The sequence below is a fragment of the Sphaeramia orbicularis genome, chromosome 2 (assembly GCF_902148855.1).
Source record: "Sphaeramia orbicularis chromosome 2, fSphaOr1.1, whole genome shotgun sequence".
NCBI lineage: Eukaryota > Metazoa > Chordata > Actinopteri > Kurtiformes > Apogonidae > Sphaeramia > Sphaeramia orbicularis.
Window position 1 is genome coordinate 6597936 of NC_043958.1, and position 14911 is coordinate 6612846.

At 35.9% G+C, this 14911-nt stretch overlaps 1 protein-coding gene across 1 annotated transcript in view; it reads left to right on the forward strand.

The window, feature by feature from the left end:
- LOC115431816 (kinesin heavy chain-like) overlaps positions 1–14911 on the forward strand; it is a 55028-nt gene that overhangs the window by 31046 nt on the left and 9071 nt on the right. The window contains 7 exon segments of the mRNA XM_030152470.1: positions 422–574; positions 3764–3961; positions 6486–6603; positions 6705–6781; positions 6924–7033; positions 10510–10611; positions 10688–10748. Coding sequence (XP_030008330.1) covers positions 422–574; positions 3764–3961; positions 6486–6603; positions 6705–6781; positions 6924–7033; positions 10510–10611; positions 10688–10748 — 819 coding nt within the window.

A 14911-nucleotide genomic window follows, 5' to 3' on the forward strand; every position in this document is an offset into this window, starting at 1 on the left:
CATTTTTTTCTTGTTGAATAAAAAAAAAACCTCAAATTGCACTCCTATATTTTAATAAATCTAAATGAGTGCAGTTAAAGAGCATCAACACAATACAAACTAAATCATGAAATTCTAAACTACAGCTGTGGTTTTGAGTTGTTACGTGGATTATTTTTGTCTTATTGTGTCTTTTATTGTCATGTGTGATATGCACCATCAATTCTTGTGTGTTTTTGTCCGGTTTATTTATCAGCCAGAATAATTCCATGTATGTATTAAAACTAAATAACAACCTATTTGGACGGCGTGAAGGCCAGAAAGTACAGATATTTGTATTAAAATGCAGGGAGTAGAACAAAAATGTCTGAAGATAAATAAACCTGTATCTTAAGGCAGTATTGATCTCTTCCCACGCTGCTGTTCGTCCTCCACGTTGCAGGCGTTGCTGTCGGCGGTGCAGAGGGAGCTGAGTCAGCTGCAGGAGCTGAACGGTCTGCAGAGGAAGAGGGCGGCCGAAGTCCTCAACCTGCTGCTGCGCGACCTCAGCGACATCGGCGCCATCATCGGAACCAGTGATGTCAAGACCACCGCGGTAAGAACACATCAGCCCCTTTTCCACCAGATTCCCCGGAACATTTATGACCAGGAACTTATTTACCTGGATAAAATACGATACAAATTACAATTCTAGGATCACGATACAATATATCACAATATATCATGATACTGTTAAAAGGCAATTTTGTGTTTTTCTTTTTTTAAAATGATTATTTCCTGGAAGAATTGAATTACACCAGAAATATACACAAATACTAAACACATTTTTATTTGAGCACAACAGGATCTAATGCTGTATCACAAAATTTTCCTGTGTTAAAACTTAAATTATGTTTTACAGATATTACAGATTAAGATCCTGCTCAAATGTTCATATTCTATTAGTGCATAACTAACATCATAACATCATTTTTGTGCAATCCCAGCAAAGGCAGTAACATCTGCCTCTCAGACAGTAAAAAGTGCTTTTAGAATGCTTCAAATAACCATTATTTAATAAAAGTGTTAAATAATAATAAATAAGATATAAACAATAAAGAAAAACAAAAAACTAAAATGAACCTCCGCCGTATCTGCATTTGAATGAATACCTAAAAATATCGATACAGTACTTTTTAACCAATACGGTATTATGAAATGAAATATCGAGATATACTGCAGAACCGGTATTTTCTAACACCCTTAGTTTTCACCTCAAAGTTCCTGAAAATTTATTCCACAATTTATTTCCGACTCCTTGAAGTCCTGCTGAATTTCTCGAGTATATTCGGCAAATACGTTCAACGAGGTCCAGGCTTTTTTTCGATCAAAGTCTTTTTATTGGGATTTATGCAGAAACTGTACAAGCTAAATATGTTACAGACATGAGTCAATACAAACAAGAACAATCCCCACCACCCTTCAGGCTTTTGAATGTATTTGCAGAATACACTTTTTCAACTTTCAGAGTCCCTAGACCAGTGTTTTTCAACCTTGGGGTCGGGACCCCATGTGGGGTCGCCTGGAATTCAAATGGGGTCGTCTGAAATTTATAGTAATTTATTAAAAAAACAAACAAACAAAAACTTACTGATAAAAAATATGTGGTGAGTTGAGAGAGACAATCACAACCCATAACAGACATGACAAACTGTGAGTCTGAAACTGCAGCACTGTGGTTCTGTTTATGTCAAATGTTCATTGTGGTCGGTTTCAGATGCTGCAGCTCTTTCATAATTCATAGTTTGAGTTCTTGTTTGTTCAGTATTAATTGTCAGCCTTGGAAATCCAAGCTGGACTGACTGTACATATCCTGACCAAGGAAAATAAAATTCTTACTTTGTGCAGTAATCTACACCTGGCTTTTCTGCCTCCGTCCATAATAATATACATTATATAGACTAAATGTCCTCTAAAATAAACATTTATTTGCAACATAGTATAGCAAACTATTACATGATGAAAAACAAATAAATTTCGCAAAAAAAAGTGTCTCAGTTTTGAATGTCTGGGGTCGGCAGAAATTTGTGAGGTTAACATGGGGTCACGAACCAAAAAATGTTGGGAACCACTGCCCCAGACCAAATCACAAACCAATTTAAGTTGATGAGGCAGCGGACGGAGCCTCGCTTGAGTCTTACTTTCACCATGTGTGTGAAGTGCAGACGTCAAAGAAATACTGCAAAGTCAATTCTGCTGAAAGTGGAAAGTAGAGCTAGACCGATATATCAGACCGATATATTGATTTTTTTTCTTTTTCAATATTGGCCTTAATATTTTTTTTGAATGCCGATATTTGATCAGTAGTAAAAATGTTATAAGATATTTGATCAGGCACATGTGTGGGCAGCACTTGAAGTTCAATAAATGTTAAAAGAATATTATGTGTATGTGTATTAATAATTTTATTTATATCGCTGCAGAAAAATATTAATTATCTGAGTGTTTCAATTGTATTTTACAGTCAGTGTTCTTTAAAAAAAATTTTTTAAAAATGAGCCTTAAATATTGGCCTCAAAAATCATCTGTAGATATCGGCCATCAGCTGACCAAGTTTGTAAAAATTGGCGTCGGCCTTAGAAAAAACCCATATCGGTCGACCTCTAGTTGAAAGGCCAATTAAAACCAGACTCATGATAGGCAATAAAAACAGAATTTTCTGCAGTATTGTCATCACGTTTGGTGTAGGAAGAGATGGTAAAAACAGGCTTCTGTTTTTGCATGAAAAAAAAAAAACAAAAACATGTCAATATGTTTGGTGTAAAAGTGAACTAAATCAACCAGTCAGGTGTGTGGGGTGGCATTACACCTGATTATTGATTTAAATAGTTGTGTATATAGTTTTGAGTTTTAAATACGGCTCATTGAACATGTTTCATCCTATTGCGGCCCCATATTGTTTTGTAAGAGGTTGTATATAGTTTTCCATTTAAAAAAAACAAAAAAAAACAAACACGAGGTACTGCCTGGATTTCATGTGTATAGCTGTGTATCTTACTTTATTTGCTAAATTTGTAAGTTTTTTTTTTTTTAATATATTTAACTTGTATGTCCATTCTAAGTACAAAAATGGTTGGTTCAACATGTTTTTGGTGAAAAATCCTCTTTGGACTTTGTATTTTTTATCATTTTTGTTTTGCTTTTTTTAGGTTCAGTGTGTTAATACAGCATGTCAAATGAAAAAAAATAACTGTAAAGTCACACAGGTGAGGTTGTGCTGAAAAAAATGACACCAAACATGGTGAGGTAAACAGTTTTTTAACAACAAATATAAAGGCAAAATCAAAGTGTTAGAAAACAACCAAAGTACAATCAGACTCTTAAGGGTTAATGTATTTGGACGGGCAGGCAGATGATTGCAACACACAAGTAACAAAATGAATCTTGTAAAAATGGAATAAACAACTTTACAGACGCCGCTGGATTCGACATTGTGTGTGAACTCAAGTGTGAAATGCTGCAAGTGTGTTCCACCAATCAGTGTTGTTCAGTACACAGCCCCGCCCCCAAGAATTACAGGGAATCTGAAAAGTCCCGCCCCCCTACAAGTAACTTTTTTCAGGGAAAGTTAAATTTTTTTTTTTGTTTTAGTTTCAGTGGAAATGCACTAAAGTTTTTCCTGGTCAAGTAAAAGTTCCTGCCTCAGAAAAAAAAGGGGATATTCACACAATTACATACAACCTCCATCTTCAACACACACACACACACACACACACCTTGACCTCGTCTTGTCCTTTTACCTCAGTCTTCAGAGACCAAAGGGAACGGCTCAGCGGTGGAGGAGGAGTTCACTGTTGCTCGCCTCTACATCAGCAAGATGAAGTCGGAGGTGAAGTCTCTGGTCAATCGTAGTAAACAGCTGGAGAGCACTCAGGCCGACGCCCACCGCAAGATCCAGGCCAATGAGAAAGAGCTGGCGTCCTGTCAGCTGCTCGTCTCCCAGGTAACCAGCTAATAATTAACTGTAAATATACTTATTTCTATTCCATTTCTTTTTTCCTTTTACCTTTTTTATTCTACTGTGAAAGGAGGGATAGCAGACAAAACATATTTTTTCTCATTCCTCTATATATCCATGTAAAAAATAAAAGTGAAGGACATAAATGCAGTTATTATAAAATACAAAAAAATGTAGTTTAACATTGGATCTCAGTCATGTTCCCACTAGCCATGAGCTTACTTAAATATATAAACTTAATTTTTTAATTTTTTTTTAATTCCCTTTGCATCTTTCATGAAATCCTTCCACCTGGAATTAATACAGGCACCATTTTTTATCCATTTCCTTGTAATTCCTCTTGTGATTGATTTATTTTGTCCAATAATGTAAATTAGTTTAAATATATTTGTTTTTTGTTTATTTTTTCCAGAGATATGTTGCATGAAACAGAGAACTCAGTATATCTGATGCACATTGGCAAAATTCACTGCAGATGAATATGGCCTGAATGTTAAAAAAAAAAAAAGTTCTTCATATTATTTCCTGTAACAAATCTAAGCTTTAGCTTTAAACCTAAAAATACCTGTGTTTTTGTGTTAAACTGTAGGTTTCTGAAGGGGTTTGTGATAGAGCTGCACAATGTATTGTCATCGCAATGTACATGTGCGCAGTAGTCACATCACAGGTCCTGCAATTGTAGCTGTTGTATTCGTGCATTGTGTTAGATATGACAAAACCGAACTTCTTTGGACACTTGCTGTTTATTCCTGGCAGGAAAATATACAGTCAGTCTTATTAGTAACATCCGAGCCTTGTTCTCACACTGCTAAGCTAAAATAAAAAAAATCAAAGTTAGCTAACACACCACATGTTAATCATGCTATGAACGTATAATTAAGAATATTGTCATTTTCAAGAATATGCTCAACCGATAGGGAGCTAAGCGTTACACAATTATAATGGTGTAATACAATCATTTAGATATGAAATTAAAATTAAAAAATGTGAAATAATGATGGGACTGACAGTGTGTGTACTTACCAGGCAGACAGCACAGCGAAACTGTTGCTATCTCCCTGGGGTGCAGGGGTGTGGCGTTCAATGGCGATAAAATAAAATTGTAATTAATACAATAACAGTGTGAGATGGCAAGTGGAATCACACACGACATACATTAACTCCGTTACACAATGTAGGAGGCAAATGAACTCAATGTGTTCTCATCTAATTACAACCTGGGTACCTGACAAACACTGCACACAGCGATCCACCAATCACAATCGTTCTTAATCAGTTTGCTGAAGCAGACCACGCCCCCGCACATGGAGTGAGTCGCTGGTAACAACATTGAAAAATCCGACCAATGGCCCTGTAGCTTACCGGCCAAAGTAAAAGCTTTGGGAAAAGTATCCAGATGCCATTTATTATCACCCAGTTCTGTGTATTTATTACATTACAGAAATAGCCCATGTTTTGGTCATATTCCAATCAGATCTGTAAAAAATTCAAATTCCAACTTGATATCATTGATACTTTCTGATTTATTAGATCAATCCACTTCCTATCTCTTATCATGGGAACATTTGTCAAGGTCGCACCAAATCCAGAATCAGATCCGGATCAAAATAATTTCAATACCTTGTGTTGACATCATCATACAGAAACTGTATACCAAGTTTGAAGTCAATCAGAACTGGAGTTTCAGAGAAAAAGACGATGAAATTTTTTCCCCATAACAGCCCATGTGAAATTTTCTGTAAGTTCCCGGATCCAGAAGAAGATCCTGATCAGCATGTGGACATTATGTTTTGGTCATCTCCCCATCAGGGCTGGACTGTAGAAATTTACACTGGATATCATTTATATTTACTGAGTTATTGCATCCATCCACTTCCTATCTGTTATAATGGGGAAATTTTTCTAAGTGGCACCAAATCCAGAATCAGATCTGGATCCAAATAATTTCACTAACTTTTGTTGACATCATCATGAAGAAGCTGTATACCAAGTTTGAAGTCAATCAGAATTGTAGTTTCAGAATAGAAGACGATTGAAATTTTTGTAACGAACGACAGACGCCGCTGCCACCGGATGACGACAATAGCTCACAGCCTGTCGGTCGGTATGCGAAAAATGAGCAATGAACAAGAGAAAATCACCAAAAATAAAAACTTAGTGCCAAAAAGAAAAGCAATGTCAGTTATCTGGAATTATTTCGGCTACAAAAAGGATGATACTGAAACGTGTTCTGTGTCGATAGTGTCTTAATGCACCTGTCGCCACAACGAGAGGAAACACAACTAATTAGTTTGACCATTTACGTCGGCACCACACAGCTATTATATCCCCCTGAGTATTTTTTCATATTGCAATATATATCACAGGGTTAAAAAAGATTGCAATGTCATTTTTTTCCAATATCGTGCAGCCCTAGTTTGTGATCATTTTCAGGCTATTTTTAAGTCTTCTCCTATAACTGTCTGTATTTACATGTTTTTTTTTTTTTTTTTTTTGTCTGTTTGTGCAGCATCAGGCTAAGATCAAGTCTCTGACAGACTACATGCAGAACATGGAGCAGAAGAAGAGGCAGCTGGAGGAGAGTCAGGATGCTTTAACGGAGGAACTGGCCAAACTCCAGGCTCAGGGTTCGTCCACGACCCCAAACACGACCATCACGTTTCATTAAATACACGAGACGATAAACAGTAGAATCTCAAACACTGTTTGTTTGTTTGTTGGTTTTTAGAGAAAATGCACGAGGTGTCCAGGGAAGAAAAGGAGAAGGAGGACATCGGCAGACTGGACGGAGAGGAGGACATCAAGGTGACCTGAAGAAAAAAGACAAAAGCCTGCTGAATGATCCATCTGTCCACAGCTGGACAGAACAGAAGTGAACGTGGTGTTAATGATAATGTAACCGAGTGTGTGTGTGTGTCTGATGTGTTGTTGTGTGTCGCTCCTGCAGAGAACACTGGAGGAGCAGCTGGAAAACCACAGGGAGGCTCATCAGAAGCAGCTGAGTCGCCTTCGAGACGAGATCGAGGACAAGCAGAGGATGTTGGACGAGCTGACGGAGTGAGGAAACATTTCACACACACACACACACACACACTCACACACACTCTTAAAGGAGTGATATTTTGCTTTTTTAATGGAATTATCGATGGCCAAAAAACAAAACCTATCTGAAAATTTTTAGATTTTGAGTTTTCACATTAAATGGTGAGAACAAGGATGACTCCACATTTTCAGTCTATCTGCAAGATAATCCCACCCTTTCTTATGACACGAAGGTCACCTGACAACAACAAAGACCATACTGTAATAAAACTAAACCATCAATCAATCAATCAAATTTTATTTATATTGCGCCAAATCATAACAAAAGTTATCTCATGACACTTTACATATAGAGTTTGTCAAAACCAGACTCTAAGCCAATTTACAGAAACCCAACAGAATCCTCCAGGATCCACATTTTTTTTTTGTTTCCTGAAAAAAATGATTTTTTTCAGATAGGAGGCTTTGTATTGTGGCCATCGTTATGCATTTTAAAACATTTCCCTGTGGTCTATATAAACTGTAAATGCTATGCTTGGGCCAGTATGGACTACAACTGCTGCTACTGACACAATTATGGGATACTTGGAGAGATATTCGTTGGAAGTCTTGACCTTATATATGCAAATGTCGCGACGTAACTAGTTATAAAACTTAACAAATTAAGCAGGAATTAAAACAGGTTGTGGAAATCCACTTAGTTTTTGCCAAATGAATCTAAAGATAGCTTTGCAGCACCTGGAGGGTTCAAATTCAAACTGTGTGAACTATTAGGGTCCAAATACACGAATAAATGAACCAAAGACTAATAAAAGTGGGTTTAGCAAAATATGATCCCTTTAAATCTAGCAATTTATAGGGATCAGAGATATTTTATACGATTCATTCTTACAACTGAACATAAAATATACTAGTCAACATTTGCTCGGGATCAGTTTTATATTTGCACAATAATTGATGGTGTATAATATTTTGGGTGACTTCATATATTATGTGTGTACTTTGGCTAGTCATGTACAGAAAAATGGACCAAAAGGTAAAAAAACATAAATGTTTATTGCACTTTCTGGCAAAAGGGTGATACAACCCTAGAAATTAGAGTTCACAACAATTACTCTTCCAATTTTGTTTTCACTGAAACCACTCAGAATGTTCTGAAACACACATGGTGTGATGTCAATGTGTGTGGCCACCATCCGCATCCGCAGGCTGTTCTCCACTGGGAAAGTAAATTTTCAAGTTTCCAGAATTACACTCCCGAATATAGCAAAGTTATAGTCCTGATCCCTAGCAAATGTTGACTAGTGTACTCTCAGGCAAACGTTTTTGGGGCCATACAAACAGAGTGAAAGAAACGTGTCTGTTAGTTCCTTCTTATGTCCGAACTGGCTACGGGAACACCTCAAGTACAAAACATACGTTTGTGCAATTTATTTCGACCGCTAGAGGGCCCCCTTTGCTTGCTTTTTTCCTTTAGTTTGGATCAGATCCTGTTGTAGAGGATGTTTATTTCGTCAGTAAATACAGTTTTCAGAGATATACACAGGCCATAGGACGACATGGATTCATAGAAGCGTGACTTTTTTCTCGTAGTGACAAGTGTTTTTATTTTCTTATGTGGCTTTAATACGCCGTCGTAGTGTCGGACCACCTGGCCTGTAGAAGGAAAAAAGAAAAAATCCTCTGAAAAACCTTCGAAAAGTCTGCAGTGAATAATTCCTAAAAAACCTGTAAAGTGTGTGAGTGAACAGCATCGTCTTCACCTCCACAAAGCCCCCACTGAGGACGGAGGATTTGTTGAGCACGGTTCAGGGTCTGGATTGAGCCCGATTTATGATTAAGAAGATTTTCAAAGAGCAGAGGTTGAAAAGACGAGCGAGTTCAGAGAATATGAGTGAATGAGGCGAGGCTCTGCGGATAAAGCAGCTTCAGGAAAGTCGCTCCTGCATGTTCAAAGTCTGTGCGGACAGGACCGAAAGACTGAACGCTTCAGAGGGTCACAAGGTCATCTGCTTTTCTTCTGTTGGGTTTTCAGTTCACTAACCCTGTGTGTTATTAAGTGATCTGATCCATCTTTACATTTTTGATCCATTAACCCATGACGACCCAGTGCTACTTTTGTGGCAGTTCACTAATGATTTTTTTTCTCTATTTTTAACCTTTAACAGATTTATCACCATTTATTCTACTATTATGCTTTGTTTTTTTGTATTTTTAAGTGAAAATCATCAATTTTTTCTATTTTTAATTCACTGATCATGTAGCTGTTGATAAAAGTTCAGATCAAAGTTGAGTTATTCTATGAAAAACAGAAAAAAAAAAAACTGAATAAGTGACTTTTTCAGTCAAATATATCATTACCTGAACATAAACTGTCTCCATCCACTGTTATTTATCAAACTCCATGGGTTTTATTGATGAATCTGTGTTTAAATTTTTTATGTATTTTGTTCATTTCATTGCTTATTTTCTCTGCGTTATTTATTTTGTAAATATTCATCGTTGCTTTTGGTTATTTTGATCATGTTATTTATTATTTTGCTTGTTTTTATTCTTTTTTGCCATTTTTTAAAAACTTTTCGTCAGTGTAACTCAGTTTGTGCCTTATTTTGATCATGTTACTTATTATTTTGTTGATTTATTATTATTTTTTGGTCATTTTATTGACTATTTTGGCTGTTTTTGCTCATTTTAGTCAATATTTAGTCAAAATGTAGTATTTTGTAGATTTTTTAAAAATTCATTTTTGTTAATTTTATTCAGTCATTGATCCAACTCCATGGGTTTTAGTGGTGAATCAGTGTTTACAATAATTTATTTATTTATTGCATGTTTTCTCCACATTATTTATTTTGTAAATATTCATAGTTGCTTTTGTTTATTTTGTTCATGTATTTGTTTTTTGTTTTTTTTTAAACTTTTTATTCATTTTGTTGCCTTTTTTTTTTTTTAACTTTTTTCTTCAATGTATCACAGTTTGTGGCTTATTTTGTTCATGTTACTTAGTATTGTGTTGAGTTATTATTGTTTGGTCATATAATTTATTATTTTAGCTGTTTCTGTTCATTTTAGTCAAATATTTCGTCAAAATGTTTTATTTTGTACATTTCTTTTTTTTCATTTTTGTTCATTTTATCCACTGTCATTGATCCAACTCCATGGGTTTTACTGTTAAATCAATATTGTAGAAGATAATGGTGTTTCCGCGGTAACTACGGTGCCTCTGAACAAAAGATGACAAACTTCAAATGAACCGCTGAAGACAGATTGCAAAACATTAGATATGTATCTGATTTAGGACCACATATTAAAGTGGCCTGGGTCTAAGTTTGGAAAAGAAAAAAAAAAAAAAAAAAAAAATCAGATTTCTGATGTTTAGACTGTCATAAAAAGTAAGTTAAGAGTCGCACTGGGGCAAATTGGTCAGATTTGGGCCACTTGAATGTGATGTAAGTGGTCTGACTCTGACGTGGGTTCTGTCTCTGTTCTAGTCTGAACCAGGGTCTGCTGCTGGAACAGGAGAGGCTTATGTCCGACTACGAGAAGGTCAAAGCTGAAGAGCAGGAGAAGGACGCCAAGCTGCAAAAACTCATGTAGGTACCGGGAAAACACAGGCTTTGAGTTTGGAACGGGTCTGTGTGTATTAAAGTGTGTTCCTGTGTGTTCCAGGCTGTTTAATGAGCAGAGGGAACAGGCCAGAGAGGATCTGAAGGGTCTGGAGGAGACTGTGGTGAGGACATTAACGTCACGCCTTAAACACCAGCATTACATGATTTATGCCTTTACAAGAAATTCATAAATAGTGATACGAAAAACAAATATAAGCATAAAACTACACTTCAGAGTTCAGACAGCGGGTCTTAACCCTTTCATGCATACTGGTCACTCCAGTGGACAGTTATTCTACGGCTGTTCTATTGTTTATTCATGGGTTTTGTTGTTTTAGTTCCATATCAGGACTCTTATGCATCATCCAAAACACTGCAATTCATACAATTACTGTAACTTTGCTGTTCTTGAAAAACCTGATCTGCAGTAACATGTTTTAGTGTAAATCAATTGCTAATTGTTATTAGACTGTAATTAACAAACAATTTTTAAAATTTTTTTTTTTTTGTTTGCATATCCTCCTGAGACCCAGCGATGCATTTTGTCCTCTGTAGGGGACAAAAATTTGAGAGTTTTACTTTAAAAATGCTGTCCATTATAGAGGACATTCCATTAAAAAAATCAATCAATAAATAAAAATAGTTTTAAAAATGTATCTGAAAAAACTGTTGCATGATGCAGTTTCCAATCAAGACAAATTTTTAATGCAAAAAAGCTAAAACTGTCCATTTCCTGGGTCTCAGGAGGATATTATCTCCATGAAATGAGTAATAACTAATATTAGAGAGTGATCAGATGTGAGAAAACAGTAGCAATTTAGCAATTAGCCGCATTAATAATGCTTTTATTTCATAGTTTTCACACAGTATAACACTTTCTGATGATGATTTTTAAATAAATGTTTCTTCGCTTCAAAACTTAAATGCATGGTGTCCAGCTGAGTGGACATTTTTGTAACTCCATGAAAAATATGTTCATAAAAAAAAAAAAATCAATTGCATTGCTTTTTTCATGCCTAAAGAGGAACAAAAACACTCAAGAAAAAAATATTGACTAAGGTTCTCATAATTCGTGCATGAAAGGGTTAATACACAATTTGGATTTTTTCGTGAAATCGTTTTTTTGTGTGTGTGCGCTCGCAATAGGAATATGTGCAAATTCGATATAACAAGGTAAAATGTAAAGAAAAAAAACAATGAAAGTAGTATAAAAAATGTGCAAATATCACTGTTTAAACATACATGTGTAAGTTATGGGACACATGTTTAGTGAGTAGTTAGATTACATTGAGGTTCGGTGTGTGTTTACAGTCTGGACGACCCAGGGGAAGAAGCTTTTAGGAAACCTGGTGGTGTGAGATTTGAGTCGGATTAGTAAAATAATATCATAATAACCTTGTAAATAATGACAACTCCAAATTTTTCTCAGTTTTTACGTAAAAAAAGAAAAATTATATGAAAATATTCACATGTACATCCTTTCACATGAAGTAAATAACCTGAACAAATACACTACAAACAAAAAGTTAAGGATATTTTGTAATTTTTGGGCTTCTGTTTTTTTTCAGTTGGGATTCTTGCACAGCGCTTTTTACTTTTTTGTGTGAATTGAAACACATTTCTTTAATGATCAGTTTTATTTACAAACGGCAAAAATGACAAAAAAAAAAGAGAAATATCCTCAATTTTTTGTTTGTAGTGTATGAACAACCCGAAACGTCATAAGGAAAATAACGGCATATTTAACAATATTCGGTCTGTTCCTAAATGTTTTGTGTATTTATAGATCCACTGCGATCTGTTATTTATAATGCACACGTGTAAATGATAAACTGAGGCAGAATATTGTATTGTAAGAATCATTGTGCTTAATTTTTTTTTTCTGAATATCATCATCATCGTGCAAAAACAGAGCAGTCATGTGTTGTTTATATTATCTGAACATGATTGTAGTCAGTTCATTGGCTGTTGACGCTTAAATCAAGGCTCTCAAACTCATTTTCGTTCAGGGGCCACACTCAGCCTGATTTGATCTCCAGTGGGCCGGACCAGTAAAATAATAACATAATAACCTATAAATGATGACAACTCCAAATTTTGTCTTTGTTTTAGTGCAAAAAACCCATTAAATTGTGAAAATACTTACTTTTATAAACTATCCAAACAAAAAGGATGTGAATAACCTCAAAAAAACATGAAATTTCTTCACAAAAATAAGTGCAATTTTAACAGTATTCTGCCTCAACTTATCATTTCTACATGTGCATTATGGATCGGATCTACAAACACACCAAACACTTAATAACAGGCAGGAAATTGTTAAAACTGTGCTTAATTTTCTTCAGACATTTCAGGATGTTCATATTTGTTCAGGTTATTCACATTTTGTTGTTACACGATAGTTTGTAAATGTAAATATTTTCATAATTTAATGTTATTTTTTGCACTAAAACAAACACTATTTATAGGCATAATGTGATGTTATTTTTTTCACATCAAACCAAGAAGTCATTCTTTTTAGGTTATTACGCTATTATTTAACTTGAAATCATATTGGTCTGTATGTGGAACCTTAAGCTAAAATGAGTTCGACACCCTTGACTGTGGAATTTTTGCACTTTGTTAATTCATCCCACGGGCCGCATTGGAACCTTTGGCAGGCCGCATTTGGCCCCCGGGCGCATGTTTGAGACCCCTGACTTAAATCACCCCTTCAGAGGCCTCCATACTAATCAGCTCTGTGGTAAAATGCTGCCCCCTTCTGTTCAGAGCAGGAACTAACCATTGATTTTCACAACGTTAGATATCCTTTTCGGCCCAGCTGTGCACGTGTGTCCTCTGTCAGGGACCAGAGTTCACAGCTGACCATTATTCTAATTTTAATGTTAGATGTGGGATGATGTGATATGTTTGGTTTGGGGGGGGGGGGGGGGGGGGGGGTTGCAAGTCATGAAAAAAAGATGCTTTCCACTGCAAAGGAAAGTCAATGAAAAGTATCTGAAAAAACGGTTTCACCATGTTGTTTCCATTCCAATCAAAGCAGTTATTTCATGTAAAAAAGTCGACTTTTGTCTATTTGTTAAAAAACGTCAAATCTGTTAAAAATCAAGTATAAAAAACCCAAAAAACTAGTTTTAACACATTTAAAACCAGAGATCAGATGCAATAACACCAAAATTATATAATTCTTCTGATTTCGTCATCGAGATTACTTTCTGGCTAGTTTTAATGTCTGATGTGACATATGTTAAAGTCGCACCAAAAATTTAAATCAGAACTAGATTTAGTCTAGTTTAAACAGGCTTTTGTTGGTGCAGTTTTAGTTGATTTTAGTTGTAAATAACATTTTGGCCAAGTCATAAACTATGACACATCTGGTTGTAGTTTCTTTCCCAACCTGAACATGGTAGACCTTCCTTTCGCAGCATCTTCAAAACTTTACTGTAAAATCCCCAAACTAAACGTCTAAAACAAGATAAGCTGTCGTCTGCTTCGTCTAGTCCCTCAGGATTAGCCTCCAGTCTGTGTATGAATGCCCTCTGTTTAAAAGGGAGAGATTTGGAGATGATGGCGAGGGAGGGAGTTCCGCATAGATGGTTACATCAGTTTGGGGAGTGTGAGTCTGAGCAACTAAGAGAGAGAGAGAGAAAAAAAAAGTTGACTTTTGTGGTTTCAGGAGGATGTGACCCGTACATTTCTGAGATGCTCGGGCGGAGGGCTCCTGGCCGCTCCAAAGTCGAGGTTTAAATCGAAAGGCGACCGCGCCTTCTCCGTCAGGGCCCCTCGACTTTGGAACGACCTGCCCGAGGAGATGAGGCTTGCGGAATTAGTGTCAGCTTTTAAATCGCTTCTTAAAACGCATTTTTATAGACTTGCCTTCATCTGATGTCTCTTTTAAATGTTGAATATTTAATTTCACCCTGTTTTGCTTATTCATTTATACTGACATACATGATGTTGTTTTATTCCACTCCTTCATTCCGCATTGATCTGACAGCATCATGTTCTGTTATTTCTGCCCTCTCCACTACGATATATTCAGTTAGTCATGTTTTCATGTTTGCTGTATTCATCTTTTATTGTGTTGGGGTTTTTTTTCTGCTGTTGTGCACTTTTGCTTTGTCTGTCAAAGCACTTTGTAAACTCGGTTTTTAAAGGAGCTATATAAATAAAGTTATTATTACTATTATTACAGTAGGTTACAAAAAATGTTTTTTGCAAGTTGTCTAGGTTTTTTCAACTGAATTAGGACCATTTTGCACCGCTAAATCCAAAATGACATCTG